Source organism: Drosophila elegans, unplaced genomic scaffold (genome assembly GCF_018152505.1).
Source record: "Drosophila elegans isolate 14027-0461.03 unplaced genomic scaffold, ASM1815250v1 contig_520, whole genome shotgun sequence".
Lineage (NCBI taxonomy): Eukaryota > Metazoa > Arthropoda > Insecta > Diptera > Drosophilidae > Drosophila > Drosophila elegans.
Genome location: NW_024545903.1, coordinates 2,070,237 through 2,096,198, shown reverse-complemented (window position 1 = coordinate 2,096,198; position 25,962 = coordinate 2,070,237). Strand labels below are relative to the sequence as shown.

The 25,962-nt window shown below is 42.5% G+C and overlaps 10 protein-coding genes across 12 annotated transcripts; 7 read left to right on the top strand and 3 right to left on the bottom strand.

Moving 5' to 3' along the window:
- Positions 1-299: 299 nt before the first annotated feature.
- LOC108149094 (probable peroxisomal membrane protein PEX13) lies at positions 300-2,246 on the top strand. The gene is made up of 3 exons (XM_017276490.2): positions 300-1,235; positions 1,293-1,522; positions 1,655-2,246. Exons 1-3 carry the CDS (start codon positions 604-606, stop codon positions 2,074-2,076), a joined length of 1,284 nt encoding a protein of 427 aa, XP_017131979.1. The 5' UTR covers positions 300-603; the 3' UTR covers positions 2,077-2,246.
- Positions 2,247-2,372: 126 nt separating this feature from the next.
- Positions 2,373-8,918, bottom strand: LOC108149093 (transcription factor Dp). The gene is made up of 10 exons (XM_017276489.2): positions 8,277-8,918; positions 5,063-5,223; positions 4,928-4,994; positions 4,794-4,858; positions 4,674-4,735; positions 4,274-4,607; positions 3,976-4,211; positions 3,833-3,915; positions 3,685-3,768; positions 2,373-3,629 (listed from the first exon to the last, which is right to left on the bottom strand). Exons 1-10 carry the CDS (start codon positions 8,341-8,343, stop codon positions 3,445-3,447), a joined length of 1,344 nt encoding a protein of 447 aa, XP_017131978.1. The 5' UTR covers positions 8,344-8,918; the 3' UTR covers positions 2,373-3,444.
- A 139-nt stretch (positions 8,919-9,057) lies between these two features.
- Positions 9,058-10,487, top strand: LOC108149095 (F-box/SPRY domain-containing protein 1). Its single transcript, XM_017276491.2, has 4 exons — positions 9,058-9,277; positions 9,340-9,554; positions 9,619-9,983; positions 10,050-10,487. The coding sequence occupies exons 1-4, from the start codon at positions 9,185-9,187 to the stop codon at positions 10,142-10,144; spliced, it is 768 nt and encodes a 255-aa protein (XP_017131980.1). The 5' UTR covers positions 9,058-9,184; the 3' UTR covers positions 10,145-10,487.
- LOC108149096 (COP9 signalosome complex subunit 9 homolog) lies at positions 10,413-11,028 on the bottom strand. The gene is made up of 2 exons (XM_017276492.2): positions 10,878-11,028; positions 10,413-10,676 (listed from the first exon to the last, which is right to left on the bottom strand). The coding sequence occupies exons 1-2, from the start codon at positions 10,953-10,955 to the stop codon at positions 10,539-10,541; spliced, it is 216 nt and encodes a 71-aa protein (XP_017131981.1). The 5' UTR covers positions 10,956-11,028; the 3' UTR covers positions 10,413-10,538.
- Positions 11,029-11,072: 44 nt separating this feature from the next.
- Positions 11,073-11,817, top strand: LOC108149054 (UPF0587 protein CG4646). Its single transcript, XM_017276400.2, has 2 exons — positions 11,073-11,390; positions 11,450-11,817. The coding sequence occupies exons 1-2, from the start codon at positions 11,138-11,140 to the stop codon at positions 11,686-11,688; spliced, it is 492 nt and encodes a 163-aa protein (XP_017131889.1). The 5' UTR covers positions 11,073-11,137; the 3' UTR covers positions 11,689-11,817.
- Positions 11,818-12,401: 584 nt separating this feature from the next.
- Positions 12,402-18,107, top strand: LOC108149108 (organic cation transporter protein). Its single transcript, XM_017276507.2, has 8 exons — positions 12,402-12,796; positions 13,524-14,150; positions 15,015-15,735; positions 15,806-15,899; positions 16,647-16,747; positions 16,806-16,886; positions 17,662-17,772; positions 17,836-18,107. The coding sequence occupies exons 2-8, from the start codon at positions 13,600-13,602 to the stop codon at positions 17,857-17,859; spliced, it is 1,683 nt and encodes a 560-aa protein (XP_017131996.1). The 5' UTR covers positions 12,402-12,796; positions 13,524-13,599; the 3' UTR covers positions 17,860-18,107.
- Positions 18,108-18,230: 123 nt separating this feature from the next.
- On the bottom strand, positions 18,231-19,229 carry LOC108149110 (transmembrane protein 186). Its single transcript, XM_017276510.2, has 2 exons — positions 19,004-19,229; positions 18,231-18,934 (listed from the first exon to the last, which is right to left on the bottom strand). Coding segments are annotated over exons 1-2 (621 nt in total). The 5' UTR covers positions 19,005-19,229; the 3' UTR covers positions 18,231-18,314.
- A 198-nt stretch (positions 19,230-19,427) lies between these two features.
- On the top strand, positions 19,428-22,561 carry LOC108149109 (aquaporin-11). Of its 3 annotated transcripts, none has more exons than XM_017276509.2 (4): positions 19,428-19,530; positions 20,414-20,594; positions 21,300-21,713; positions 21,804-22,561. In XM_017276509.2, exons 2-4 carry the CDS (start codon positions 20,417-20,419, stop codon positions 22,010-22,012), a joined length of 801 nt encoding a protein of 266 aa, XP_017131998.1. In that variant the 5' UTR covers positions 19,428-19,530; positions 20,414-20,416; the 3' UTR covers positions 22,013-22,561. The 3 variants fall into 3 exon arrangements, with proteins under 3 accessions (XP_017131998.1, XP_041565774.1, XP_041565773.1); XM_041709840.1 differs by lacking the exon at positions 19,428-19,530 and adding an exon at positions 19,838-19,962; XM_041709839.1 differs by lacking the exon at positions 19,428-19,530 and adding an exon at positions 19,973-19,991.
- A 339-nt stretch (positions 22,562-22,900) lies between these two features.
- On the top strand, positions 22,901-25,132 carry LOC108149113. The gene is made up of 7 exons (XM_017276512.2): positions 22,901-23,146; positions 23,221-23,408; positions 23,471-23,606; positions 24,167-24,448; positions 24,504-24,610; positions 24,677-24,815; positions 24,929-25,132. Exons 1-4 carry the CDS (start codon positions 23,038-23,040, stop codon positions 24,223-24,225), a joined length of 492 nt encoding a protein of 163 aa, XP_017132001.1. The 5' UTR covers positions 22,901-23,037; the 3' UTR covers positions 24,226-24,448; positions 24,504-24,610; positions 24,677-24,815; positions 24,929-25,132.
- LOC108149112 lies at positions 25,106-25,962 on the top strand. Its single transcript, XM_017276511.2, has 4 exons — positions 25,106-25,220; positions 25,274-25,446; positions 25,506-25,641; positions 25,754-25,962. Exons 1-4 carry the CDS (start codon positions 25,112-25,114, stop codon positions 25,825-25,827), a joined length of 492 nt encoding a protein of 163 aa, XP_017132000.1. The 5' UTR covers positions 25,106-25,111; the 3' UTR covers positions 25,828-25,962.

Below are 25,962 nucleotides of genomic sequence, written 5' to 3'. Positions count from 1 at the left end.
TATGCGCTCTTAAGTCTCGTCGTTTTGTGTCAGTAGTTAAAACCTGATGGGTTGCATACAATTTCCTGAATCTTGACGAACTTGTAAGACCTTTGAAATTTAAAATAGTGGTTTTGGTTTTCGAAGGTTTGTAATAATAAATTCTGGTTATAGAAAAGTATTTAATTACTATTATTGCTATTATAACAATATAGTTACCACAATCATTTCTTTAATTTTTAATTTACTTTCACTGTGACCACCTCTAGTTGTCAATTAATAGCTAAATGACAGTTACATTCAGCTGAAATCACCGAACGGTCACACTTGTGAAGTCCCATCTCTTGTTTTAAATTTTTAGCTAAATTCCCGCTAAACCTTTCTGGAAATAGATAAAACGGTACAACTGCTGAAATTGATTAATTATTAATACGAAAATCGGCCCGATATCGTTGATAAACATCCGCTGGAGTTTAGAGGCAACCAGAGCGAGCGGATCCGTACCGCCCGCCCACTAGATTAAGCCAGAATCGCAGCTGATACAGTACAAAAGCAACTGCCGTGCCGTGGGGTAAAGTTCACAGCACTTTTCCTTTTGTCCGGAGTCAGTCGGAATCCGTCGCCATGGTCGACAACAACAATCTGCGCAGTGCGGTGATCAACGAGGCGCCCCTGCTGCCGCCCTCGAGCAGCATCGGAGTGGGCGTGTCCAGCGGCATATCTCCGCCGGAGGCAGTGCTGCGCACACCGTACGGCAATGTTAGGGCGCTCCCCGGTCCGGCGCAGCCTCCTCCTCTACCTCAGTCGCCGTTCCAGCAGAGCCAACAGTACGGTGGATTCGGCGGCGGCTACGGCGGCAACAGCTACGGTCTCGGCGGATTCGGTGGCTTTAACAACGGCGCCTTTGGATACGGCGGAATGGGCGGCTTTGGAAGTGGCTACGGATACGGTGGCGGCTACGGCGGAGGCTATGGCGGTGGATACAACAGATACGGGGCCGCCGGCGCCAATGATCCCGAACAGCGATTCATTCAGATGGCCGAGGCCAGCTCACGTCCGGCCTTTCAGAGCATCGAATCGCTGGTCTCGGCCATTGGCAACATCGCCTCCATGCTGGACTCCACATTCTTCGCGCTGACCAGCTCGTTCCGGGCCATTCTCGGTGTGGCGGCGAACTTTGGTCGGCTGCGCAGTGTATTCGCCCAGTTCTGGACGACATTTGCCATATTTCGGGGTCTGAACTGGATCTACAGGAAGTAAGTGCGGAGTGCAGAGTGTGAAATACCATATGCTAACAACTGTGCCATTTTAAGGATTCTCTTCTGGCTGCGACTCTCGAATCTGGACCCTTCTTCGGCGGCCTTCAAGAAGGCCTTTGCAGAGGCCCTCAACGAGAACCAACCGCAGGCGGGCGGAGCGCCCCAAGCTCCGCGTAAGGGCAACTCCCCCTGGCCAGTGCTGGCCTTCATTAGCTTCATCTTCACAGCTCCCTATTTGATCATGAAGCTGCTGGGCACCGTGACGAACACCGCCCAGGAGGAAGGTAAGCCGTGCACATTGCACAGCTCGGTTTATCTAATCGAGAGCACTTTGCTCCGTCCATGTGCTATAATCTGACCGATAAGGCCCGTTAAGATAAGACTGCGAATAACGCTTATGTTTTCATCCCAACCAGCGCGCAATCCAGCAAAGTGGACGGCACCGATTCAGACCCAGGCCGTTTACGACTTCGTGGGGCGCAGCCAGAGCGAGCTTTCGCTGCGTGCCGGCCAAACGCTTCATGTGGCCCCGCGCGACATCCAGCAGACTCTCAATCTGCTCAACACCGGCTGGGCCCTGGCCACCACGAACGGCCAGACGTCCGGCATCATTCCAATTAGCTATGTAAAATCGCCGCAGCAGATGCGGCAGGAGGTCCAGGATCAGATGAAGCCCGCCCAGCCACAGCCCGAACTGATGGACTTGTCGGCGGGAGCCTTCGCTTCTCCGCCGTTGGAGCAGCAAATGAACTACGACTTCAACCTGGCCGCCCAGCAGCAGGAGCCTCTGGGTCCGCCCTCAACGACGACAGCTGTCCTGGGCGAGGGATTCGCCTGAGCTGAGCTGTATATGCTCTGGGTATTAGCTTTAGTTTTAGTTATGTTTTGGTTCAGCTTCTGTAAACGTACGTCCTTGTATTTTAAGTTAGCTTCCGCCTTTTGTATATTTCCATTTAGTTGTAAATGTTAATTATTCAGCGATCCCAATGAAAGTAAACATAAACCATATGCCGTGACTCATTTTTGTTGGGTAATTTGCGTAAAGTTCACGTAGAACTTGGCCTTCTCGGGTTGTTTTTGCAGGCTAAACGCACCCTGAAACTTGTGCAAATAAATTGAGGGAAAGACGATGCGTTTCTTGATTTATCATATTTTACAATATGCAAATTACTTTATTAACTCGTCACTCGGTTCGATTTCGTCTTACTTGTTTGTTATTTCCTTTTGCAATCATGCAATTAATTATTTCGATTTATTACACAACTACATGATCGACACTTAATTGGTAACGCCTTATTCTTGACTTTCTACTAATTTGTATTTGTATTTGTATGCTTTTGTATTCACTTGAAGAAGGTTCAATAATATAAATACAAATTCTGAAAATGTATATCTCGTTTTAATTTTATTATTACTAATTAGGTAGGTTGATTATTTCGCAATTAACTCTCCGTTGTCAACTTAAAATGTGGGTTTTGAGAAACTAAAACATGATTGTTTTTATCGAAAGGTGTAAGCAAATTAAACATATTTCATATGTTCGTTCTTGTCTGCAGTTCAAACTGCTTGTCTGGCATCCTAAAAATAATTGCATTTCATTGCTGTTATGTGTACAATTTTGGTATGTTATATTATTAAGAGACAATTACCCATAACATAATCGTTTTCACTTATGCCTACCCAAACAAGAAGGAGCAAGTGGGGAAGAGGGAGACTCATAACAACTAAGAAGAGAGTGAACAGTATAGCTTGGGCCCTGTGCATTCGCGGGATTGCCAAATGTGGTTTGAAATGTGGTTTGCACTAAAATACGCGTTCTGCTTAACTAGACAAATTATTTTAAAAACGTTTGAGCTTAAACATAAATCTTCAATGATACACGTACAAACTGTGTACACGTACATACATGAACTACCGAATCTTCCTTTCTCGTCGCTGCGAGCTGTATAATTTAATAGAGTCTCATTGAGAATTAAACAAAACCAATTGTGTGGGTGGGTCGGATTGGGTGTGGAGTGGAGTGGTGTGGATTGGGTTGGAGAGCGGCCCCCGTCTAACCGGGGGGGCGTGGCAAACCTAACAAAGCGTTGATAAACGTAAGACTAAATGTATCCTCCGCATCCGCATCTGCATCTGCATCTGCTCCTTCATCCGCAACCGCGTCCGCATCGGCCATGGCTGGCACAATGTCGGCGGCACAGTCAGCTCAATCGATGTCGTCGTCCAGCTCGTCATCATCCATCTCCAGCTTGAACTCGGCATCGGTGGTATGTTGTGTCGAGTGTTGTGCAAAGTTCTGGGATTCATTGGTGGACTCCAGGTACCCGTTGAACTCGTTGTCCTCATCCTCCGATTCGTTCATGATTTCTCCAGTTTTTCCAGTGCCATAGGCTAATTAAAGTAAATGGTTTAATCAAGGCATAAGAAATTAATTACACAGCCATACCTTCCACGTATTTGGCGAGGTTTGGAGGCACCCACGACTTGACTCGTTCAATGTTCTCCGGCGTGCATTCGCCCTTATCCAGATCTTCATGTGGTAAATACATGTTTAGTTTTTATCCAATGGGGCGTCTGATTTAAAAAAAACTCACCCAACAGGAACCCCATGCGCTTGAGCACCTCAATGTCATCGTGCATTTCGAAGGTCTTGTCGAACTTGAATATGTATTCGGACCTGCAACAGAGATTAAGGATTAGAAACTAGGTCTGCATCATGAGTGAAAAGGGGGCTCACTTGTCGTTGGTCACACTGCAGTTGATTTTGGTGGACTTGTGCGTGTTTACGATGATGAACGGCAGCTGGATGGAGGCATTCGGGGAAGGCACCACGCCCTGGCTTTCGTTTCGCTTGTTCCGCTCTACCAATCCCTTAAACGCCACATGCTGCATGATCATTTCGCGCAGCATTTCGTTCTTCTGTTTGATGCGCTCGCGGCGCAGACTGTTTTCCTCCTCCAGGGCCAGAAATTGCTATGGAAACGTGGTAATATATTAGCACTATTATATACAGTTTGGAATCTTGCAAATCCTACCTCGGCCGAATTGGCGGGAAGCCCTATCCAGCGGATCTCCTTCTTGTCCTTGGAGATAACATTGATTGCCATCAGTACGTTAAGCGCATCGTAGACACGACGTCGGATATTCTTTTGATCACAGTTGTTGTCGTACGCATTGTTCTTCATCTCCTCGGCGACCAGTTCGTCGGCCACCTCGTTGTAGGTGGTTTTCCCCTTCTCCTGCACCTTTTCGCAGACCTTCATCGAGAAGTGGCGCAATCCCTTGCCGGCCTTGTCCGGCTTGCGCTTCCTTTGAACGGACGATGAGGAGGCGGACATGGAGTGCAAAGAGTTGCTCTGAATGGCATGGCTGCTTGGTAGGAAACAAATAAAGATTGCCCTCTACACTCTGACTTCTTTGCGAGTTGTTACTTACAGTTTTGATTTGATTTTCATGGGATTGTTTGGCGTAAACTTCACATAGCGATCTCCCTTTATCTGCAATTCAAGAGAGATTAAAGCAGGTGAGGAGTTTGGTACTCGCATACCAACTTACCACGTCGTACAGTCCACTGCCAGTTCCTGAAGTCTTCTGCGCCGAAACGGTTGTGTACGTAGTACCTGATTCAAAACAGTACCATGGTTTATTGATGATTTTTTTCTGGAGTTTTTTGGATTCTCGAGTCTTACCTTCTGTTTTTGGAATGACCAGACCGTTGTCCTGTAGCCGTATGAACTGTCCCTGGTTGCTGGATCCCTGCTTATACACCGGATCGTTAGGCAAAAGCTTCATTTTCATTTGCGGGGTCAGCGTTTTGAACTCACCATTTGACTAAAGGCGCCCATGCGTCCCACGTTGCCGATGCCGCTCGAACTTCCGCTGTTGCGCGCCGATGAGCCGGTGGCGTACACCACAGCCACGGGCTTTCCACCGGCCTCCATCTCCGATTTGGTTTGGGCTGGTTTCAGCATCTTGGCAATTTGTCCTGCGGGATTGGAAATACGGAGATACGGATGTTTCTTAGTTTCGGATATACACATAACACGCGACTGAATTGCCTTCTTTGATAACACAACTGCATGTATTTTCACAGATACACATGTGTGTCAGTGTGGGGGTAAGGGTAAGAGTGTGTGGTACTATCAACGATGCGTTGTTTTCGCCGCGCGGCGAATCAAGCGAGTGGAGCGAACGAAGCGCACTGGAGGCGGAATGCAACAACAAAAGGCAAGCGGTGAGATTGGGGTGCATACACACACACACACACACACACACACACACACACACACACACACAGGTAGCCACACTCGCACAGCGGTCTCCAGCGGTGCTGTGCGTGTGTATAAAGTGGTGTGGCAAGGATAAAGATGCAGAAGTACAAAAACAACCCGAAACCAGATCGCCTGGACATTAGAGATGGCCAGCACGTGACCGAAGGTGAACCTTTACCAACTAGAGATGGTGCGAAAGCACGAGCTCGTGACTCGGCTCGATTGTTGGCCAAAGACCGGTATTTTTTAATGACTGGATTATTTTAAATCGGTTATTACACGGGTCCTACTGCAATATGTTGTATTCAAAGTTTACTGTAAGTTTTGAAAACAGTATCCTTAACTAAATTAAATTATTTAGCAAAATTAAATAACAAATAGGTAATGATCGCGATACGATCAGACATAAATTGATCTATAAGCTTGAAACTCATAAAATTTGGTAACTCAGGCCAAGCCTACAAATGGAGGGTGCTTCAGAAATCAACATACAGACACATTAATACGTTCCGATTTTTAAGCTATGATGACTTTCCGATGAATTATTCGATGGTTTCTATGGCAGCTATATAATATCGTTAAGTTAATAAAATTAAAAACGTAATTCTGAAATAATAAACCATTACTATATTAATTCAGATTTTTCCTATGGGAGCTATATGATATAGTCGTCCGAATTTAATAAAATGAAAACCATATTTCTGAAATATCTATATCTGCGTTGCAAACTTTAGACTGAAATTATTAGACCCTTTGCATTGGTTTAAAAGGGTTTTCCTAAATTGGTAAGAACGAAGTTACATACATAAATACTTAATACATAAATCATTCATAAAAGAACATATGTAGTACAAGTTGTAATAGCGATATTTTAAAATAAATTTTGGCCTGCAGGACAAAAAAAAACGAAATCATATTTAGAACGATAAATCATTGATCCTTTGTAACAAGTTCGTAGTTTGCTAATTCGATGATCGCTTTTTAAACCAATCCACTCAAATAAGATTTGAAACGGAGCCCTGGTTCAAACCTACATATCTAACCGGCTTTACCAAACATTTCTAGTTTTGCATAGTCTTCATTCGATGTAATAATTATTCATTCACCTGTCGCTACTTGAGATTTGCATAATCATAACAACAAAGCAAGTGAGCGAAGAAGAATGGAGATGAAGGGCCCAAAACAAAAACAGCAAAGGGTCGAAACGCTAAAAATACCTGTCAACTCTCTCGCAGCTAAGAGCACACACACACACACACACACACCTGTATATGACTCAGCTCAGACCCACGGGGGCTCAAACGGCTTCCAATACGTCCAAATACCAGACTATCCAGCCAGATGGTTGGCCTGGGCAACTCGGAATTGGCGGGACTGATAAAACACAATGCCTTGGTAGTGTTTTGGGACAAGTAAACATATAATCCCAGAAATTGGAAGAGCAATTCCATAATTCACCCTCACCAGTTAACCACTAACCGGGTTCGTCGCTAATTTGAGTAGGCAGCAAACACTGATATACTCCGTTTATGCGTGTATCAAGTTTGCCATCAATTACATTTAATGAGAATGTTTCCTTTAAGGGGAAGATAAGGTCATTCTTCTCAACTAAATGTTTCTCAATTTCGAAAATTTCCCTATCCAATTAAATATTTTTTTATAATTTTTTAGGAAGTACTTTTAGTCAATAATAGTTTTATTTGCTTTACAAAATTAGTTCTCATGTGACCACAAACGGTAATCTAAGCCAACCGAAGGGTTTAAGAGGCTATAAAATAAATTCCTTGTGCAAGTGACAAAAATTTGATTTGATAATTTGCGGTTACACACATGTTGGTCACAAAATTCGTTTGTTTATACAGATGGTCAGGGAATTTATGATAAATTTTTAAAAAATATAAAACATATAAACATATTTTTAGCAATACTTGAAGGCACACACACAAGGCATGCCGGTGAGTTTTTTTCGATACAATCAAAGTGGTAAGTTATAGAACTTCAAGATAATCCAACCAACCATTGCCGCATAAACTGGACGACGGACAACCACACACGTGTACAGCGCTTACACCTATTTGCGCTCGCCTGTTTTGGGCCTCAGCTTCGTTGCTGCATGCAAACGTGTGTGTGTGTGCTGCAGAGTTTTTCTTGTTTTGGCTTTTCTTCACTCTCCTCTCCGCATGTCGCCCTGTTTGCCACCCTCCGACTAGCTGAGACATTGCAGAATGTCACACAGTTCAGATACATTCGATTGAAGTTGAATCTATTGTTTTCCCTTGGATTAATAACTGGCTGAAATTTGCGAGTTGGCTGGCCCAGTCAAAATCCTCAATACGAAGCGAATTCGCAGCAGCGGCGAAGTAATCAGCTGTTGGCCGCCCGATAAAAAAAAGTGGGAGAAAATGCGCGCGTGCATGTGTGTGAGTGAGCGCGCCAACTGGGCGGTGGGCGAATGGAAGGGAGCGGGGGCAGGGTTGGGTGGCTCACCCATTTTAGTTGTTATTTCGCGGTGGTCTCTCTGTCTTTTATTATTACTTTTTGCCAATTTCTAGCACTCTTCGGTTGGTCTTGCCTGCCCCCCAAAGCGTATCAAACGATGAATATGGTAGGCAAAAGAAACCCGAAAAAGCAAAGATGGCGTTTTACGCTGCCCATGCAACTTTGTAGTGTGTACGTGTGTGTGGGTGTGTGTGGAGGAGTGTGTGTGGGAGCGAGTGCACCCACTCCAACGCTTATCAAGTCCTGACGCAGGATGCCGCCCACTTACCGTGTTCGTCCCGAAAGAAGAAGTTCACTTCGTCGGCCTTCACAGTTCCGCCCGTCGAATGCGCCATTTTTTGATGGGGGAGCGCGGCAGCAGCCGGATAGCTGTTGTTGTTGTTGTTGTTACCGCTTACCGCTCACCTGGTGGACCGCCAAAAACAAAAAAAAAAACTGCTACGTGCCGTAGCCGCAACGTGTGCACGGGAAAACTGGAAGAGGCGGCGGTGGGGGAGGACTGGACGTACTGCAGCCACGGGCTGGGGCACGTGTGCAAATCCGGATGCGGTCCACGACCACGACGACGAAGCGCACTTGTACAAAAATTGTCGCCCGAGTCAAAATGGCGAGCGCATTTTTCACTTCCAGCGGCAGGGCATTTTTTTTTCTTCTGGTCACACACACTCACAGTGGCGGCCCTTTTTCGGTGGCCTTTTTCGCGGACTTCTCGCTTTTCGATTTTCACTAGAAAGGTGGCAAAAGATTCGCCGGATTCGTGGCTTTCGATCGGTATATGACGACGCGAATTTGAACGATTTCTAAGCGCAGCACGATGGTCACAAAATTTCCACCAAGTGGCTGCTTTTCGTTTTCATGTGGGAAAGGCAAAGCAGGCTGTGTGCGGGTGCGAATGAAATGGCAGACAGTGCGCGCCAATTTACGCATCAATTTACGCAGTGTTGCAAGCAGCTGGCTGCCGGCGTTGTTTTGCCACACTGGTCGTGAATGTAAACAAAGTGGCCACTTGGTCCGGCCACACGGTATTTCCGCAGTAGGCCTCGTACGGTCTTACTATAGAGTTGAATTGCGAATTTCTGAAGTTTTTTCGGGTTGGTGTGGAAAAATGTCAAACAACAGGCCCAGGGAAATCAGAGCAGCCATCTAACAAGTCCCCAGCAGAGGAGCAGCCGCACAATGGTCGACCCGGTGGCTGCGCTGTGCAACTACAATGTCCTGGAGGTGATCTTCTCCTACTTGGAGTTGGACGACCTGAGCCACTGCTCACAGGTGCGCCTTTGGCCCAATCTAACCAAGATATGATTTGACACCAACTGTTTCACTGTTCGCAGGTGTGCAAGAGTTGGTACCACTTCCTTAACGACGAAAACAGCGACGTTTGGCGTTGGCACTGCCTGAACAAGCTGCCCAAGGAGGCCCTCAAGTCCGACCTGCTGGCCTCCGTCTCCACGTACAAGACAAAGCTGCGGGCGTACTTCCATGCCTGGAGCCCAAACGACTGCTCCCGGAACGTATACATCAAGCCCAACGGATTCACCCTGCATCGGTAAGGTGGTCGAGTCACCAATTCACACCAATTGCACTCACATTTCTACTTCTCCTGCCCCAAGCAATCCCGTGGCGCAGAGCACAGACGCGGCTCGGGGCAAGATCGGGTTCCGCCACGGTCGGCACACCTGGGAAGTGATCTGGGAGGGTCCCCTGGGCACGGTGGCCGTCATCGGCATTTCCACCAAGGAGGCGGCGCTGCAGTGCCACGGCTATGTGGCCCTGCTTGGCTCCGACGACCAGAGCTGGGGCTGGAACCTGGTCGAGAACCACCTGCTGCACAACGGGGACATGCAGGGCAGCTATCCGCTTCTGAATAACGCGCCCAAGTACCAGGTGGGCGAGCGGATTCGCGTCATTCTCGACTGCGAGGACAACACCCTGTCGTTCGAGAAGAACTACGAGTTCCTGGGCGTAGCTTTCCGAGGTTAGGTGACAATGTCTTCCAGTGCTGCATCACTCATTTTCACATGTCCCTCGTGTTCTTTTGCAGGCCTGCCGGACAAGAAGCTCTATCCCACAGTATCGGCTGTCTACGGCAACACCGAGGTCTCAATGGTCTACCTGGGCACCCCGTTGGACGGATAGATTTGGCCCGGACATACAACTTGGTTAACACACTCAATGGATCCACTAGGTTATTGTGTACATTTGTATTTATCATGATTACGTTTGCTTCATTCCACCTGCAACTCAGTTCGATATCGTAAATTTTAGTTACTAGTTTCGTTTTCTGTACAAAATTATGCATTTTGTTGATTTTACGCCACGCCAAAGTTCAAATCCACCTCGGCACTATCTTCACATGGCAATTTACGTTAGTTATACGAACCAAATGAATATAATATTATAGCGATTAAACAATAGTTGAACCAATTTTTATACACCGATGATCGTGCAAGTAAAATTACAGACAGAAGAACTAATTGCAGATACTGATCTTTCAATTCGCTGATCACATTGTGGTCAATCCTGTGTGAGTCTACTGCTTGGATTCAGATTTAATCTTGGCCCAGTTGTCATCGTCGAATAGATCATCAAAATCATTGTAAAAGTCCGCGTGAACGTGTTTATCATTGGAGGGCAGGTGGTCCATCATCATTCCTGTGGCTCCGCCGGACTGAAAGAATACAATTTATGGCATTAATTAGAAAGAAAGTTTACTGAAAACCTTACGGGAATTTCCTAATAAAGTATGAGGAACACATTACAAAGATCTGACCAAAACTTTTTAACTCTATGCAAGGGTACACAAAGATGTCCTGGGCTTCGCTATGTATTTTGTTGTTTTTTTAACGGGGTAGCATTTTTATTAACTTACCTCGTCCATTTCCATGTAGCCGGGGCCTTCGGAGAACATTTCGTCAGCAGCCAAAGAAGGTTTCATGTTGAGATCCATATTTATAAGTGATTTAACGATTTATTTATGTTTATTACGCCTTTGCGCAGCCAAATATTCACTCTCATTGCCGGTGTTGCCACTGCGATGACATACCAAAAATATACAGCATCTGGCCACACTGCCGAACAGCTGATTTTGTCGAATCTAAAATATATTGTAAATATTGTCTTGTTAACGAAATGGTGCGCGTTGGCCTACAAATTTCCGCCACGCTGGAGAACGTGGACAAACTGGAGACCTGTCATCCAGACTACTCTTTCTTTTTGAAACTAAAGTGCAGCAACTGTGGCGAACAGTCGGACAAATGGCACGACATCACCGAATCGGAGCGCGTGCAGCAGGATTCTCGCAATGCGGCCGGCTTTAATTTCTTCATGAAATGCAAGATGTGCAGTCGGGAAAACAGCATAGACATTGTGGAGAAGTCCAATGGTGAGTCCTTGCCAGACCCTCAATCTAGTGCCTAATCCTAACCCACAACCTATTCACAGCTCCCTATACGGCAGACGACTCCGGCGGATTCAAGACCATTGTGGTTTTCGAGTGCCGCGGCGCAGAGCCTGTGGATTTCTCGCCCCGCACCGGATGGCGAGTCTCATCGGCGGAAAATGGCCAGGAGTTCGAGGACGTCGATCTTTCCGAGGACGATTGGGTGGAGTACGACCAGAAGCACAACAACTCCGTGGGCGTCTACGAGTTCGCCTCGAAGTTCATCAAACTGAAGAAGTAACGCTAACTGGAGCAGTTAAATCAATCAAACCAGTGATAAATCTGATATTTGTGAAGGCAATAATAGTTTTCCATTCAAAGACTTTCCACGCCAATTAAAAAACACTATGTCTTAAAATCTTGAAAAACATTTAAAGTCTTTTTTTATAACCACAGTGAAATTATAAACAGCAGACGTTTTTTTTTTTAATTTGAATATATTTTTTAATTTTATGGGTTATGTATGCATTTTTTTTAGCATTTATATTAAAACAAAAAGTTTTTATTCAAAATAGCATCCAATTAATGCATTTTAGCTAGTTTAATTGCAAAAATTATTGTTCTTGTCAATAGCTCATTAGATGGATGTTTGAAAAAAATGTGCATTAAATTTTTTTTTTGCCTAATTTTGTTAAATTTGTTAAAAATGAAGTTATACGTTTTTTACTCGTCTTTTATATAGATTTTAAATTGCTCACTTTTTTTCTAAAAGAATTTACGCAACAAAGAAGTTTAAAGTGTGGGTAATTTACAAATTATAGATGAAACGCTCCCTGAAAATGTTGAAATACTTGCGATCAGCAAGCGTTTCTCTTAGCAGTCAGCGCTGTAAGAGAAAGCAGCTGCCCAACTTTTTCTCCCGGCAGTTTTCTCTTGGTATTGATTTTAATGCCGGCTACTTTGATTTCAGATTGAGCACGAAGATAGCACTCTGGCCATTGTGTTTGCCGCTCTGTGTGCGTTTGCATGTTCTTTTTTCTCAAGACAATTCAGTATTTCGCCTGACATTGCGCGATTCGGATTGGAGACAAATCACGGAGCTAAATCCCGGACCCGGACATCCGCAGTGGAAGTGCGGGGTTTTTTTTTTATTCGGTGAATGGTGAACACAATAATTACTCCAAAGACACCTGTTTAGTAAGTGGGTCTTCGGTAATTATTCGGTCTAGTGAGCGAGTGCAAAACACAGAGTCACCAAGTGCATCATTAAAAACTCGCAGTGATTAGATAATGGGAGCAGTCTTATCTGGACACTTGGCCAACGTATTTCAGCAGCCTGCAGAAGTTCCCACCAAGTGGATGCAAATATAGAGTCCACCCCGACCCTGACCTTTGTAAACAACTTAGGGGTAAGGAAACCCATTACCCCCTCCGGATTACCTATTGGCAATTCCCACACAGCTCATCCATAATGCATTATTCTCGGCTGGCACGCATCAATCATGCTTCTCCTCCAGTTTGTCGGCTACTACACTATTGAAACTCATATTCCAATTACAACACTCTCCGTTTTTCAAGACAACCGGCATGCAACAATTTATCTCAATTGGCAAAGATTGGATTGCATGCATGCACGTACATTGCCGCAACTACATAGGGTCTATTAACAATTAATGTTGCTCCGTCTGAGTTAACAAGATCAAACAGTCAATTCATCGATCTGAAAACTTAAGGACAAAGAAAAACGCTTCGGCCTCCTCAGTTTCCGGTATTTTTAGTTAGATACAAATTCCGTAATTATAAATTTTCACATTTTATATTTTACGTTTTTAAAGCCCCAGGCAGGTTATAAATACAAATATACTTAGATTCTTTAGAAGTACAAATTTTGAACTGAGATAACGTCTTTCTAATTAGCTGAAATAATCATTAGATATCTCAACATGTTGTATTCTGTTTAACGCATTCCAAATTTATTGTGTGATAACACTTTAATTAATTTAGTTTTTCGACCTCCGGACTTTTTTAAGCTTTAAACGTATTTCTATTTTTGATATTGTATACTCCTCGTTGTATATATGTACATATATCGCCCAAATTAGAATGCCGTAATTAAAAACATCTTATTAATTGCAGCTCACGTGCTTTAAAAATCCGGAATACCTAGATTTCTTTTCCCTTTGCCCTATTGGGAGTTTCTTAAACCTTTGGCATGTCAGTTCCGGCGGCAGCTGCGGCGTCTGCCGTCCTGGACTTTGACGACATCCTCGCCCAGATCGGAGAATTCGGGCGCTTTCAGCGGCGGAACTACCTGCTCATATGCCTGCCGGTTCTGTTCGCAGCAGCCAACAGTTTGTCGTATGTCTTTACGGCCGGATCGCCCACGTATCGGTGCTTCGTGCCCGGCTGCGACAGCCCGGATGAGCAGGATTATGGAGCGGATTGGGTCTCTGTCGCGGTGCCCGGCAGCTGGAGCAAGCGGGGACACTTCACGCCGGAAACCTGTGACAGGTTCGTGGCGAATGAAAGCACCCTCGAAGTTGAGCCTTGGAGCCCATGGTCGTTGGGTCGGTGCTCCGCCGAGAACTTTACGGCGGAAACGGAGCGATGCCAGCAGTTCGTCTACGGCAGTGCGGAGCGGACCATTGTGCAGCAGTGGGGGATGCAGTGCAAGGAGAACCTCTGGAAGCTGGCCTTTGTCGGCACAATGCACTTTGCCGGTCTGGTGGTGGGAACAGCCCTCTCCGGTTATCTGGCCGATCGGTTAGTATACAATTTTAGTTACATACATTTAGGGAACATTCAAGGAGTACGGAAATGAAATTGTGGGGAATTCCGTAATAATTCCTTGGCGATTTAAAAAAAAACCGTTCCAGAACTTTTGAAAAAAAAAACCGTTGATATACCCGTTACTCTTAGATTAGATTTTTGTTGAAAAGTATGTAACAGTTAGAAGGAAGCGTTTCTGTTCCTATAAAATATATATATTTTCGATTAGGATCAATAGACGAGTTAACCTAGCTATGTCCGTCGTATGAACGTCGTGATCTCAGAAACTATAAAAGCTTCAGTTTTGGGGATTTGGCTTGCAGATTCCAGTAATTTCAAAACGAAGCCACGCCCATGTTAGATCGTACGTGTGTCGGCCACATCTATCAGTAGACACAACAATTTTCAAAATCGAGCTTTAATTTTAGAAGTTATTGGCAATTATGTATGTTTGGTTATGACGTCACTACATATTTGTTGTAAATTCCGTTCGGCAGATGGCGCCACCTAAAACACGATTGCTTTCTGGGGGGATAATTGTTTTTAAATTTGTTAGCTGTGTAACGGGTATTTAAAAATTCTCTCTCTCTAACTCAAAAATCAGTCGAAACCAAAAATCCTTATTATCTGAGTGTAATTAATAGTAATAAACATTATTTCTTGCCTTTTAAACTATAGATTTATGTGAACTATTTAGAGATGAATGTTTGTAACTCAAAGGAAACCCGTAATAATGATGGTTTATTTAGCTAAAAAACTTAAATTTGGAACCATATATTTTAAAGTGAAATCTTTCTATTTGAAGGACATTTTGTTATTAATTCGGTTTTCAAATTCAGTCCATTTCAATCCTTTCAGTTATGGGCGTAAGCACGTCTTTCTCATCTGCATTGTGTTCATGGCGTTGACGGGAGTGGCGCAGGCGTTGTCCTGGAACTACGGCAGTTTTCTGGTGTTCGCCCTGCTGAACGCGGTGGGCACTTCCGGCGTATATCCGCTGGCCTTCATCATTGGCGTGGAGATGGTGGGTCCACGGAAGCGCGAGATGTCCTCCATTGTGCTCAACTACTTTTACGCGGTGGGCGAGGCGCTGTTGGGTCTATCCATCTTCCTGGCGGACTGGCGTCAACTGCAGCTGGTGCTCTCGCTTCCGCCGCTCGTCTGTGTGGCCTATTTCTGGCTAGTTCCGGAGTCGGTGCGCTGGCTCCTGGCTCGAAACCGGCGGGAGCAGGCTGGCGCCATCATCCGACGGGCGGCGAAGGTGAACCGGCGGGACATCTCCGTCGAACTGATGGCCAGCTTCAAGCAGCAGGAGCTGGATGCGGAAACGGCCATGGAGGATGAGGCCGAGACTGGAGTACTGGCCGAACGGAAGGACGACCGGATCTGGCTGGCCATCAAAGAGGTTGCTGGATGCCACATTTTGATCGCCAGATACGCCATTCTGCTGCTCATTTGGGCCGTTAACGCCATCGTCTACTATGGCCTATCGCTGAATGCGACCAGCTTGAGTGGCAACAAGTACCTTAACTTCGCCCTGGTCTGCCTGGTCGAGATCCCCGGCTATAGCCTCGCCTGGGTAGGTTGACACCCCCTTCGACCGGAAGCCAGACTAACCACTTAACAACATCCCAATCCTCCACTAGTAGCTCTTCCTGCAAAGGCTTGGCCGACGTTTGGCCCTCTCCGGATCACTCCTGCTCTGCTCCATCACATGTGTTGCCAGCGGCTTCGTCACCCTGGGTAAGTATCAAGCCAGCTTTCGACCAACTAATTAGTTGTACCATTGAACGGTGGGATGGTCTTTAATTTAAATGAATCATCAGGCAATTATTTTAATCATTTCTTATTAAAAGTGTGTGCATATATTACTCATACGACATGTAAGCTATCTGTGCAATCATTTCGTATTTATTTTATTGCCCATACGACATGTAAACCTCTTATAAGTTGCTTTAAGAAAATCTGACACTACATAACTCTCGTCGATAGTTGTGTGTGCCAATATTTAATTAATAAAAAAATATTATTAAGCTTTTGCCCTTGAGTAAAGACCTATCAGTTTAACAAAGTATCACTCATACGACACATAAGACCCTTAAAAATGTATAGAATTTTCTGTTGCTTTTTAAAAATATATAATTAAAATAAATCTAACATGCCTGATGCTAAGGACGTGTACATTTTAATAGAAACTAAGCAAAAGTTTCAAAAAGAAATGTTTCAAAATATAATTTTTTTTGAAAATTGAAATTTGTTTAAGTAACATGTCAATGGTTGTACAATACGCAAATATCTTTTTACCTCACAAAAAAATCAAATTCATGCAAACACGCTAAGCGCAAGGAGATTGGATTCCCTGCAAGGCCGGAATTGAGAGTAGAAACTCGTGGAGTTGTAAGTTTAATAAATTTGTATTCCAGATCAGTTTATTTTAGTGCCCCTTATAAACACCACAACCGTTAAAACAAAACCCCTTTGATCTCGCAGGTGCCAACTGGCTCGTCGTAACCCTTTTCCTCATCGGGAAACTCGGAATCACCTCCTCCTTTGCCGTCATCTACACATTCACTGCGGAAATGATGCCCACGGTATGAGACATTCATTGTTGTTAGATTAGTTAGTTAAGTTGGATCTCATTCATTTTAGGTCATTCGGAGCGGAGGCGTCGGTGTCATGTCCACGTTTGCACGCTTTGGGGCGATGCTGGCTCCCTTTGTGCCGCTATTGGTAAGTCCCATACTTTTATTCCATTGGTCAATTCTCAAAAATATTAGTTTTAAGGAAAAAGTTGCTTATTTTAACTAAAACATTTTAATAAAAAAGAGTTATTGTATAAGCAAATGCATAAAGCAATTATAAATCCATAGAGTAAAACATATTTCATAACTCTAAAGATTCTAAAAGATTTAAACAGAAAACTGAAAGACTAATACAGAAACCCCATTTTTTCAGATAAAACCTGATAGCTTTATAACGTTTAGCTTAAATAAAGTACTTAATCAAATATATGGATTTTTTGCACGTAAGAAGGAAGGCTTTTAACCTTATTTTAAGATTTTATTTTATTTCAAAAATATAGAGAAACAAAAAAGTACTCACACTGCCAAAGATCGTTTTTTGGGGTAGAAAATTTTCTTTTAAATTTTGCCAAATGGATCATTTTCAATTAATCCAAAATTTCGTAGTTCATTTTAGATAGGACCCATTCAAGATCATTAAGTCTTAACTTAAAACCGCTTAATCAATTTAAAGTCGATCTATGAAGTCAGCTGTTTTCATAAATGTCCTTTCGGGAAAAATGGCCGATGGCATTGAAAAAAATATTTTAGATACGACCTTGCCGCTTTCACAGGATATTTTTGAAATTGTAAAGTATCGATTAGGCAAAAAAAATTTTTTTTGAATAAATAACATTGGTAACAGTCCTTTAAGAAAAGCTTTGAATGAAGCCAGTCTATTCACAAATCCAAAAAATATTTTAATTAAAGTACGTTCTTAACAGGCTACTTACTACGAACCGCTGCCTCTGCTGCTATTTGGGGCATTATCCCTGGTTGCTGGACTCCTTTCGTTGCTACTGCCGGAAACCTTTAATAAGAAGCTGCCGGATACGGTAAGTGCTACTAAGTGGTAAAGACAAATCTAAATCATTAATAAACTTATCAATCTCTTGCAGGTGGAAGAGGCCATTGCGTTGTGAAAATGATAATGGCTTTTTAGATGCCGATTTTGGGGACATTATAAGATTGGCGACCCAGATTTTTTTTATAAAATAATGTTGCAGAGCTTTACAAATCCTCGTAATAAAGTATTTTATACAAAATGGAAAAACTATCTTAGACCATTCGACTTTTTAAGTTGTCAAAAATATGGCACACATGAAATACCAACAAAGCAATAAGTGAAAAGATACATTCTACAAATACATGTTGACAGGGTTTTGTAATTCGGATATTAACAAATGGATTTTTTAGCTTCAACAACTATTTAAAGCAATGTTGCAGAGCATTGTAAATCCTCATAATAAAGAGCATAAATATTGCTCATCCACAAGGAAAAAGAAGCTTTAAATACATGATGCATGATAACATAATTTTGTAATTCAGATATAAACAAGTGGATTACTCCGGGTACAACAACTATGTAAAACTAACTTCAATCAGTTCCAAAGAGGCCCTCAAAGACGTGGGGATCGCTGACATGGCCAAAGCGACTCAGCAGCTTGTACCGCTGTTTAGGATCGCTGCGAAGGCAGATGGGCGAAACGAACCTCAGGCGGGACGGGCTGCCGCCCAGTTCCCAGCTGGGGAGCAGATCGTCGGTGTCCACCAGCGTCTCCTGTCGTCGTCCCCAGAAGTCCACGTAGGCCAGCTTCAGCAGATCCTGCTGCTCGTTGACGTAGATGAAGCCCACGAGGTTCTTGGCGGCAAAGCTGGCGAGTGTGAGGGTGACCAGACCACTGATTCCCACGGCGGCGTAAATGGCCAGGGCATCTGTGCTCAGCTGTCCGGCGTTTCCCAAAGCGAAGGCTATCGGCGTTCCGGCTGCCGTGATCACCGCCTGGTAGACCTTCAGTTTACTGAATGCGGCCACAATCCGTATGGAAGGCAGGCTATAGACTGTCCGCCACTCGGTGAATCCGGCGAGGTCATTTGCCGTACTTTTGCCGGTTGATTGTGTTGCGAGGGGGCGTCTCTGTACCGGTTGAATAGCCAGGGACATGCAGCTCCTCCATGGCAGCCTTGTCGGGCGAATCCTGCTCAGCAGCTCCAGCACTGGAAACAATTAAGCCCCAACTTAATAAATCGAATAACACTAGATTATCCAATGCAAACCATACTCACTTTCATTAATCTTGTGGTTTTGCAATTATTTAGTGCCGCTTACACTGGGCAACCTCTAAATGGTTTTTTTTTATCTCTTTTAAAACAGAATCCAAGTTTTGTTACATTTTAATTGGGATTTAGTTTAAATGTAAAAGACCTGTTACATATTAAAAACTTTTTTTTCTAAATTTAATTTACTAGCTTGAGATTTATCAGCTGGTACGACTTGACAATATTTAAAGAAATCAGCTGATTATCGATATAACAGATGACAATCGATAGCACTGCCGTCGCCAGTGCTGCCCATTCAGCCAGGCTGAAAGTGCGGTTAATTTGAAAATTGGCGCTCTTTTTGCCGTATGAGCTGTTACGTCAGGACCCAGCGTATAAATATAGAAGAGCCAGATGATTTCCCAGCGAGCGGAGAGTGATCATTAATAAATAAATCACTTATACCAGGTCTTTAGTCGACGGACAGTTCTCGCAGCCTCGTTACGCGGTCCTCCGCTGATTTTCTAATCCAGCTCGTCTTTTATAACTGCGAAGTATGTGCATGCGAATATCACAACATTTTATGGATTATGTGCTTCCGTGCAAAAAACACAATTTGTTTTCATACTGCCGTATTTATTTGGATTTATTGCGCGGTCAAGCCTCGTCCCAAACATTTATTTTTAGTGCTTTCGCTTGTGCTTTGAATTCAGAAATAGTTTTTCGCATCAACGTACACTAGTTTACATTGTTTTTTGAATTGCAAATTTTTCAAGGTTCACGAGATTAGGAGGCCTTGAAAAAAGGGTCCAACAATTTACCTTTTATTCGTGTTATCCGCAATTTTAACTAAAAAAACCCTACAAACACAACATATTCTGCTATCAAATGTTGTTAAAATCTTTTTCAATCAATTTTTATACAAAGTAAAATTTTTATGTTATTTTCTCATTTTTCTAAAAAAAACTATTAAACAGAGAGTTTAAGTAAGCTGTTTAAACTATTTTGAGTTTGGGTAAACCAAAAGAATTTCTTTATGTGGTTTTTATTTTTGCACATCATTTTGGCGACCTCGAACTTGCAAACAAGACACTAATGTACAAAAAAAAATGTTTAATAAAATTAAACTTGCCGAATTGTTTTCTCAATCCCATTTTATGAATATGTTACAAAAGGATAATGACTTACAAATTTTTCTAGTTCATCTATAATTTGGATACTGACTTCTGTTGATAAAAATTGCACTTTTTTTAATTAGTTTCTCAATATTATAATAGATTCCGAAATCTGTTAAGGTATCATCCTTCCTGTATGCTTGTTAACTAAGCGTACACTTTAGTTTGATATATTTGGGACTTCAGGGAACAGGCAGATGAGGAATAAAATAAGGTATTTATAATTTACGACTGATCATTTCCGTTTACACCCAAACCGCAGGACATGTCGACGACAGCGCTGGGCATTAGTGGCCTGTTCATGGTGGGCTGCTGTGCCCTGGCCCAAATCGCCCGGGTAATGAGTCGGCGAATGGTGACTCGTGAGGGCATTGTTCCCATCCTGATCAACGAGGCCATCGCCGCCGCCGAGCTGTGCGCCTGCTGCTTCGAGCTGATCATAGGTGAGTAGTAGTTTGGGTTTTTCATTTCATTATTAGGCTTATATTATTTTTTAGCACCACTTTGATTTTATCTTTATCGCACACTTGCATTCTCTAATAAAGAGAACTTTAGAATATCGGCACTTTAAAATAGGTTTTCGTTTTTTTTTAAGTTTTTTAAATATTCAACTTTGTTGATTACTTTTTTCAAGAGTTTTCAAAAATCAATTTTTATTTATTTTGTTTTTCCCAAGGAAAGGAAATCTTGAATTTAAGAGAGGTTACAACACAGGAAATAAGTTCAATCGTGCCTCAACATATTTTTACAACAGCTAAAAATGTTAAGCTTTCAAAACGATCTATTAAGTAGTTTTTGGAGGATATATAAACTTTATACATTCTTATAATAGTCACTAACTTTTTCATGCAAAACTGTCGTTTAAATAAAGCGTTTTTTAGTTGTTAAAAAGTTTATGAATAGACTTATAAATAGGTAAAAATGGTCTAAAAATAGGCACGAAGTCTATATTTTGATTTGTTGAGGTAACCCATTACCTTAAAATTGACGTTTAGTCTATCTGGCTTCTTTGGGTCATGCATTACCTTGGAATTAGTCTACCATTTTACTGTCCACTTTTACTTGTCAAATTATCTCCGATGGTTCTAAATCTAGATTTAAGTAGCCTCCAGGATAAAATCAAATGTCCTTTGAAATCTCCCTTTCAGTGGCCGACAACTTTGGGGTTTCCATGTACGCCATCTGCCTGTTCCTGCTGACCATCTGGTGGGGCCGGGTGTGGGGCGACGCCTCCGCCTGCCCGTACACCCACATGGAGGACGTGCTGGAGGGTCGCACCAGCTTCAAGGAGATGGCGCTGCGCAGTTGGGCGGAGCTGATGGGCGGATGCTGCGTCTACCGGGCGGTGCAGCTCTTCTGGTGGCTGGAGCTGGCCGAGACGCACCGTGGCCGCGCCTTCGAGGCCTGCAATGCCGACCTCCAGGTTAGTCCGTATTTGGGCGCGGTCATCGAGGGCGTGGCCACGCTCCTTTGCCGACTGGCCTCGAAGACGATCAGCGAAAAGGAGCCGCGATTCGGCAGCTACATCGACTCCTTCATCGGCACCAGCTTGGTGGTGGCAGGTGAGTGGCGTAGCGCTTGTCCAATCCGATCCGCCCGTCCAATGCTGGTCTCCCAAGTAGTTTACGCCTTTAACTATCTCCTGCTTGCAGCCTTCAACTTCTCCGGCGGCTACTTCAATCCGGTTCTGGCCACGGCCCTTAAGTGGGGCTGTCGCGGTCACAGCCACATGGAGCACATCATCGTCTACTGGATAGGTGCCTGTGCCGGCGCGGTGCTCTCCATTCCGGTCTTCAAGCTGCCCGCAGTGCGACGCATCCTACTCGGCGAGGAGGCGGGCTCAAAGTCGAAGCGGGAATAAGCTACCGTGCGAGTATTTCAAATATCTGTCAATATCCAGAAAGATATACAATTCTTGCGTGCTTGCTCTATAGCAAAGTGTGCTATATGAAAAATAAAATAACAATGTAGTTGAGGGCCCACTCATAACTCATTTTCCTGCTTTAAATTATGTTCCCTTGCCTTATGTTCCCTTGGCGTGCAAGGGAAATTTATGATCAAAATCAATCTTACATGGTAATTGATTTTATAAAAATCTTGAAAGGTTTAAAACAACAATTAATCAGACTGAAAGGAGTTTCACGTTTAAACTGACGCAATGACGGACATGAACAAATTGACTAGGCTCTTAATGGGTCACAAATAATACATATAATACTTTTTGAGGTCAGAAAAACTTCAATTCATGTGTTAATTTATTTTGATTGCAATATACATTTAATGTATTACATTAACCAACCCTGTTTAAAATTCTAAAATAATCGGGTATAAAAATAGCGTTTGTAAAAATATAGTTATGTTAGATAGGAAGTATATTGTAATAAAAGAATAAAAAATTAAAAAATGGAAATTATATGAATACTACTTTCCTTTTGCAGCACCGAACATCCCATTTAAAGCAGACCTTTTCCTACAGCATGGTTTCATCATCCATTTAGTAAGTACAAGAATATGTTCAATTTTTCCAGAAATTTCCCTAATTCCCAAATTAAAAGGGATGGAAATGATTTCTGATTCCACGACATGAAAATTGAGGTCAAAACTTCTATACATTTTAAGAGCATAATAATAATAACATTGAATTAAATGACTTCAGACTTAGGCTTAAAGTTCGTTTTGTAGAGTATCTTGGAATTGTTTATAGCTCCCATTCTGGTAAATTTTTGCAGTTCCACAGTTAGATAGCTATTATTTCCTAGTGGTCTTTGAATAACTTGACATCACATATTTTCTAAATTTCCATACAACTTAATATAAGTTACCCAATCGATAATCTTGTTACGCACCAACTATAAAACATCTTAGTAAAAATTGCAATTCCTTAAAATGGCTCCTGTCGAAAAATTTCTTGCTATCATGGATTTAAAGTCGGGCTTGTTAGTAACTGGCTTCGTGGACATAATCTTAAGCATTCTTTGCGGATGCTATTTACCATGTAAGTATGCTCGTTGAAAGAGCAGATCTGTAAGGACCGTCGACTAATTGGTTTTTTTTTTTTTGTCATCAAAGGGATGAGGCGCAAAGTGGAAGCTGATATTTCGGTTCTTACAGAAGCAACGTCACAATCCTATGTGGCATTTTATACTGGTCCCGACTTCTACTACAACAGGTTCGGCTATTCAATGTACATCTTTTGTCTGGTGGTCCTCATCCTCCACATTGGCGCCTGTATTCTTGTTATTACTTCCGTACTTTCAGTAAGTCATTGCAGGGACCAAAACTGACTGTTCTTTTTCCCTGAAACCCTTTACTATTTTAGGAGGATAAAATGCTGGCTGCTCCCTATTTAGCCACTGCCCTAATGCGATTCGTTGTCTTGCTTCTGATTTTGATTTGGATAGTTACCAAGTCGTTTGATGATACCACCAGTTTTTGGTTGATCGGTCTAAGTCTGTGTAAGTATAAACACCTTGCATTTGAGTGGGTAAAAATTAGAGATCTGCATGAATAGAGTCATGGGGACCTTTGGCTCACGTTTTAAAAAATAGGTTTCGAGTAAATCATGTCGAAAATATTTAAGGTTTGAATGGCTCAGCTCTTGTACAATTAAAATGATCTACTTTAACTGATCTAAAACGTAAAAGCTCATGACTCGTATGCCTTATGACTCCCATGGCTCATGTCTCCAATGGCTCAAAAAACAGATCAGTTAAAAAAAAATTAAATTTTTTTAAATCGAATTCCCTTGCGGATAGAGCCCAGAATATTCAGTTACGACTAGTCCTTTCCATTAATTTTCTTTTAGTTGCTGCTTATATTAAGATAAATAATATTTTGTGTTGGCCGTTCAATGGAGCTCAAAGTACGAAAGTATGTATATATATTCTTGATCAGCATAGATAGATCGAATGGCTTGTGAAATCAAAGGAAACTGCAATATGATTCCAATCATGCGGGGCTCTATCTAGAAATAGAGGTCTGCCTCATTCAATACTTTTTTCACTTTTTCTAACAGTTCCAGCCACTTACTTTTGGCTAACCGTCGTTTCGTGGTATAACCCGATCGAAGAATAAAATTTATCCGTTGAAATTTTAAACAACGTAGTCCGTGAAATTGTCTGTCAGTTCATTCTAGTACGTTTGTCAGACATTGTCATATAACGCACATGAAACACAGTCAACAAAATGGGCTGCCCTACTATGAAGAAGTGCTGCTGCCTCGAGCTGAAATGGGGAGCTTTTATTGTCGCTATTCTGGATGCGATCATGGCGGCTTCAGTTGCTTTCGACTGCCACTGTAAGTACTTTTATTGAATCTGGTTAAAGGACATGTGAAGCAACGAATTCCACAGCCTTGGGCCGTTGGGGGGGCAGTATGGAAATTATTTGGATTGTCATCATGATTGTCCACTTGGCTCACATAGTATGCTGCATTTTAGTTATTGTTTCTGTTTTTAAGGTATGTAGTGTCTGCTGTTTGTTTTAATTAAACTCTGCTTAAAGATGCATTTAAACTTTATTTCAGCCGAACAAGAATTTGGTTTTGCCTTACCTAATAACTGGGATAATTCGCATAATTTTCGACATAATAGTATTTATATACTATTGCATTGAAATTGAATTTGAGTTTCCTGTAACCATGTGCCTTATACTAGTTGGAATATGTAAGCGTCCTCACTAAGTGAATTTTGTTTTTAAAAAATACGTTTCATTTCACTTTTCACCAACACAAAATAGTAAAAGTGTATATAACGTATGTATTTGTTTTGTCCCACAGGTCTTGCGGCTTTCTTTTGGTATGTTATATACTCGTGGTTCAAGAAGCTCGGAGGCTCTACTCCACTGGATTAAAAGTCCTTACAACCAATTTAAAAATCGAACAGTCGTAAATCTAGATATCATTGACAATAACTCACTCGTAAAGCTAGAACAGAAATTATTACAAATTCAATAATAAAGAATGGGCTGGACTATTGGGAAATGCTGCTGCTGCGAACTTAAATGGGGAGCTCTTATTGTGGCCATTGTAGATATGATTATGTCGGCTGCAGTTATTTTGGAAACAAAATGTAGGTATTACTACCAACTAATTAAAAAATATTGTTTGTAATGTATCTCACAGACCTCGCCTACTATCAAAGCTGGTTAAACTTTGTTAAACTTGAAGAACATGATCATATGGGGACGCTTGAAATCGATTACGACGCTCCCTCCTATTATGTGTGGATGGTCACCCTCGTTATCCACTTCGCCCATTTAGTCGCCTGCGTTCTTGTGATAGTTTCTGTTTGGATGGTAAGTGGCAGCTGCTCCCTATGTTCGATAAACTAACACTATATTTAACGTTATTTCAGCAAATCAAAAAATTTGTTCTTGCGTATCTTACAATCGGCATAGTTCGCATAACTTATGATCTCATGTTTTTTATTTATGTTTGTGTAGAAGTTGGGGCTATGGCTGTGACCCTGTTGCTTATCTTTGCTGGCTTCGGTAAGAGTTGTTAACTGAAAAATGAAGTCATTAGAATATTTGCTTGTAGTTATACAAATATTAATGTTACTTATTCCTTGAAATTAAGTATTGTATTTATTGTAACCCCCAGGTGTTGCGATCTTCTTCTGGTTCGTCGCCTACTCATGGTTCAAGATGCTTGGAAGTTCAACTCGAGTCGATTAGCAGACTAAGTACATGCTTTGAATGGCATTGTTAAATGCGACATACAAATTGGTAGCCAAAATCGCTGATATTGTAGCACTAATTTGAAAGCAAAATTTGACGTTTTCGAAATAAATTCCAAGTTAAAATGTAAAA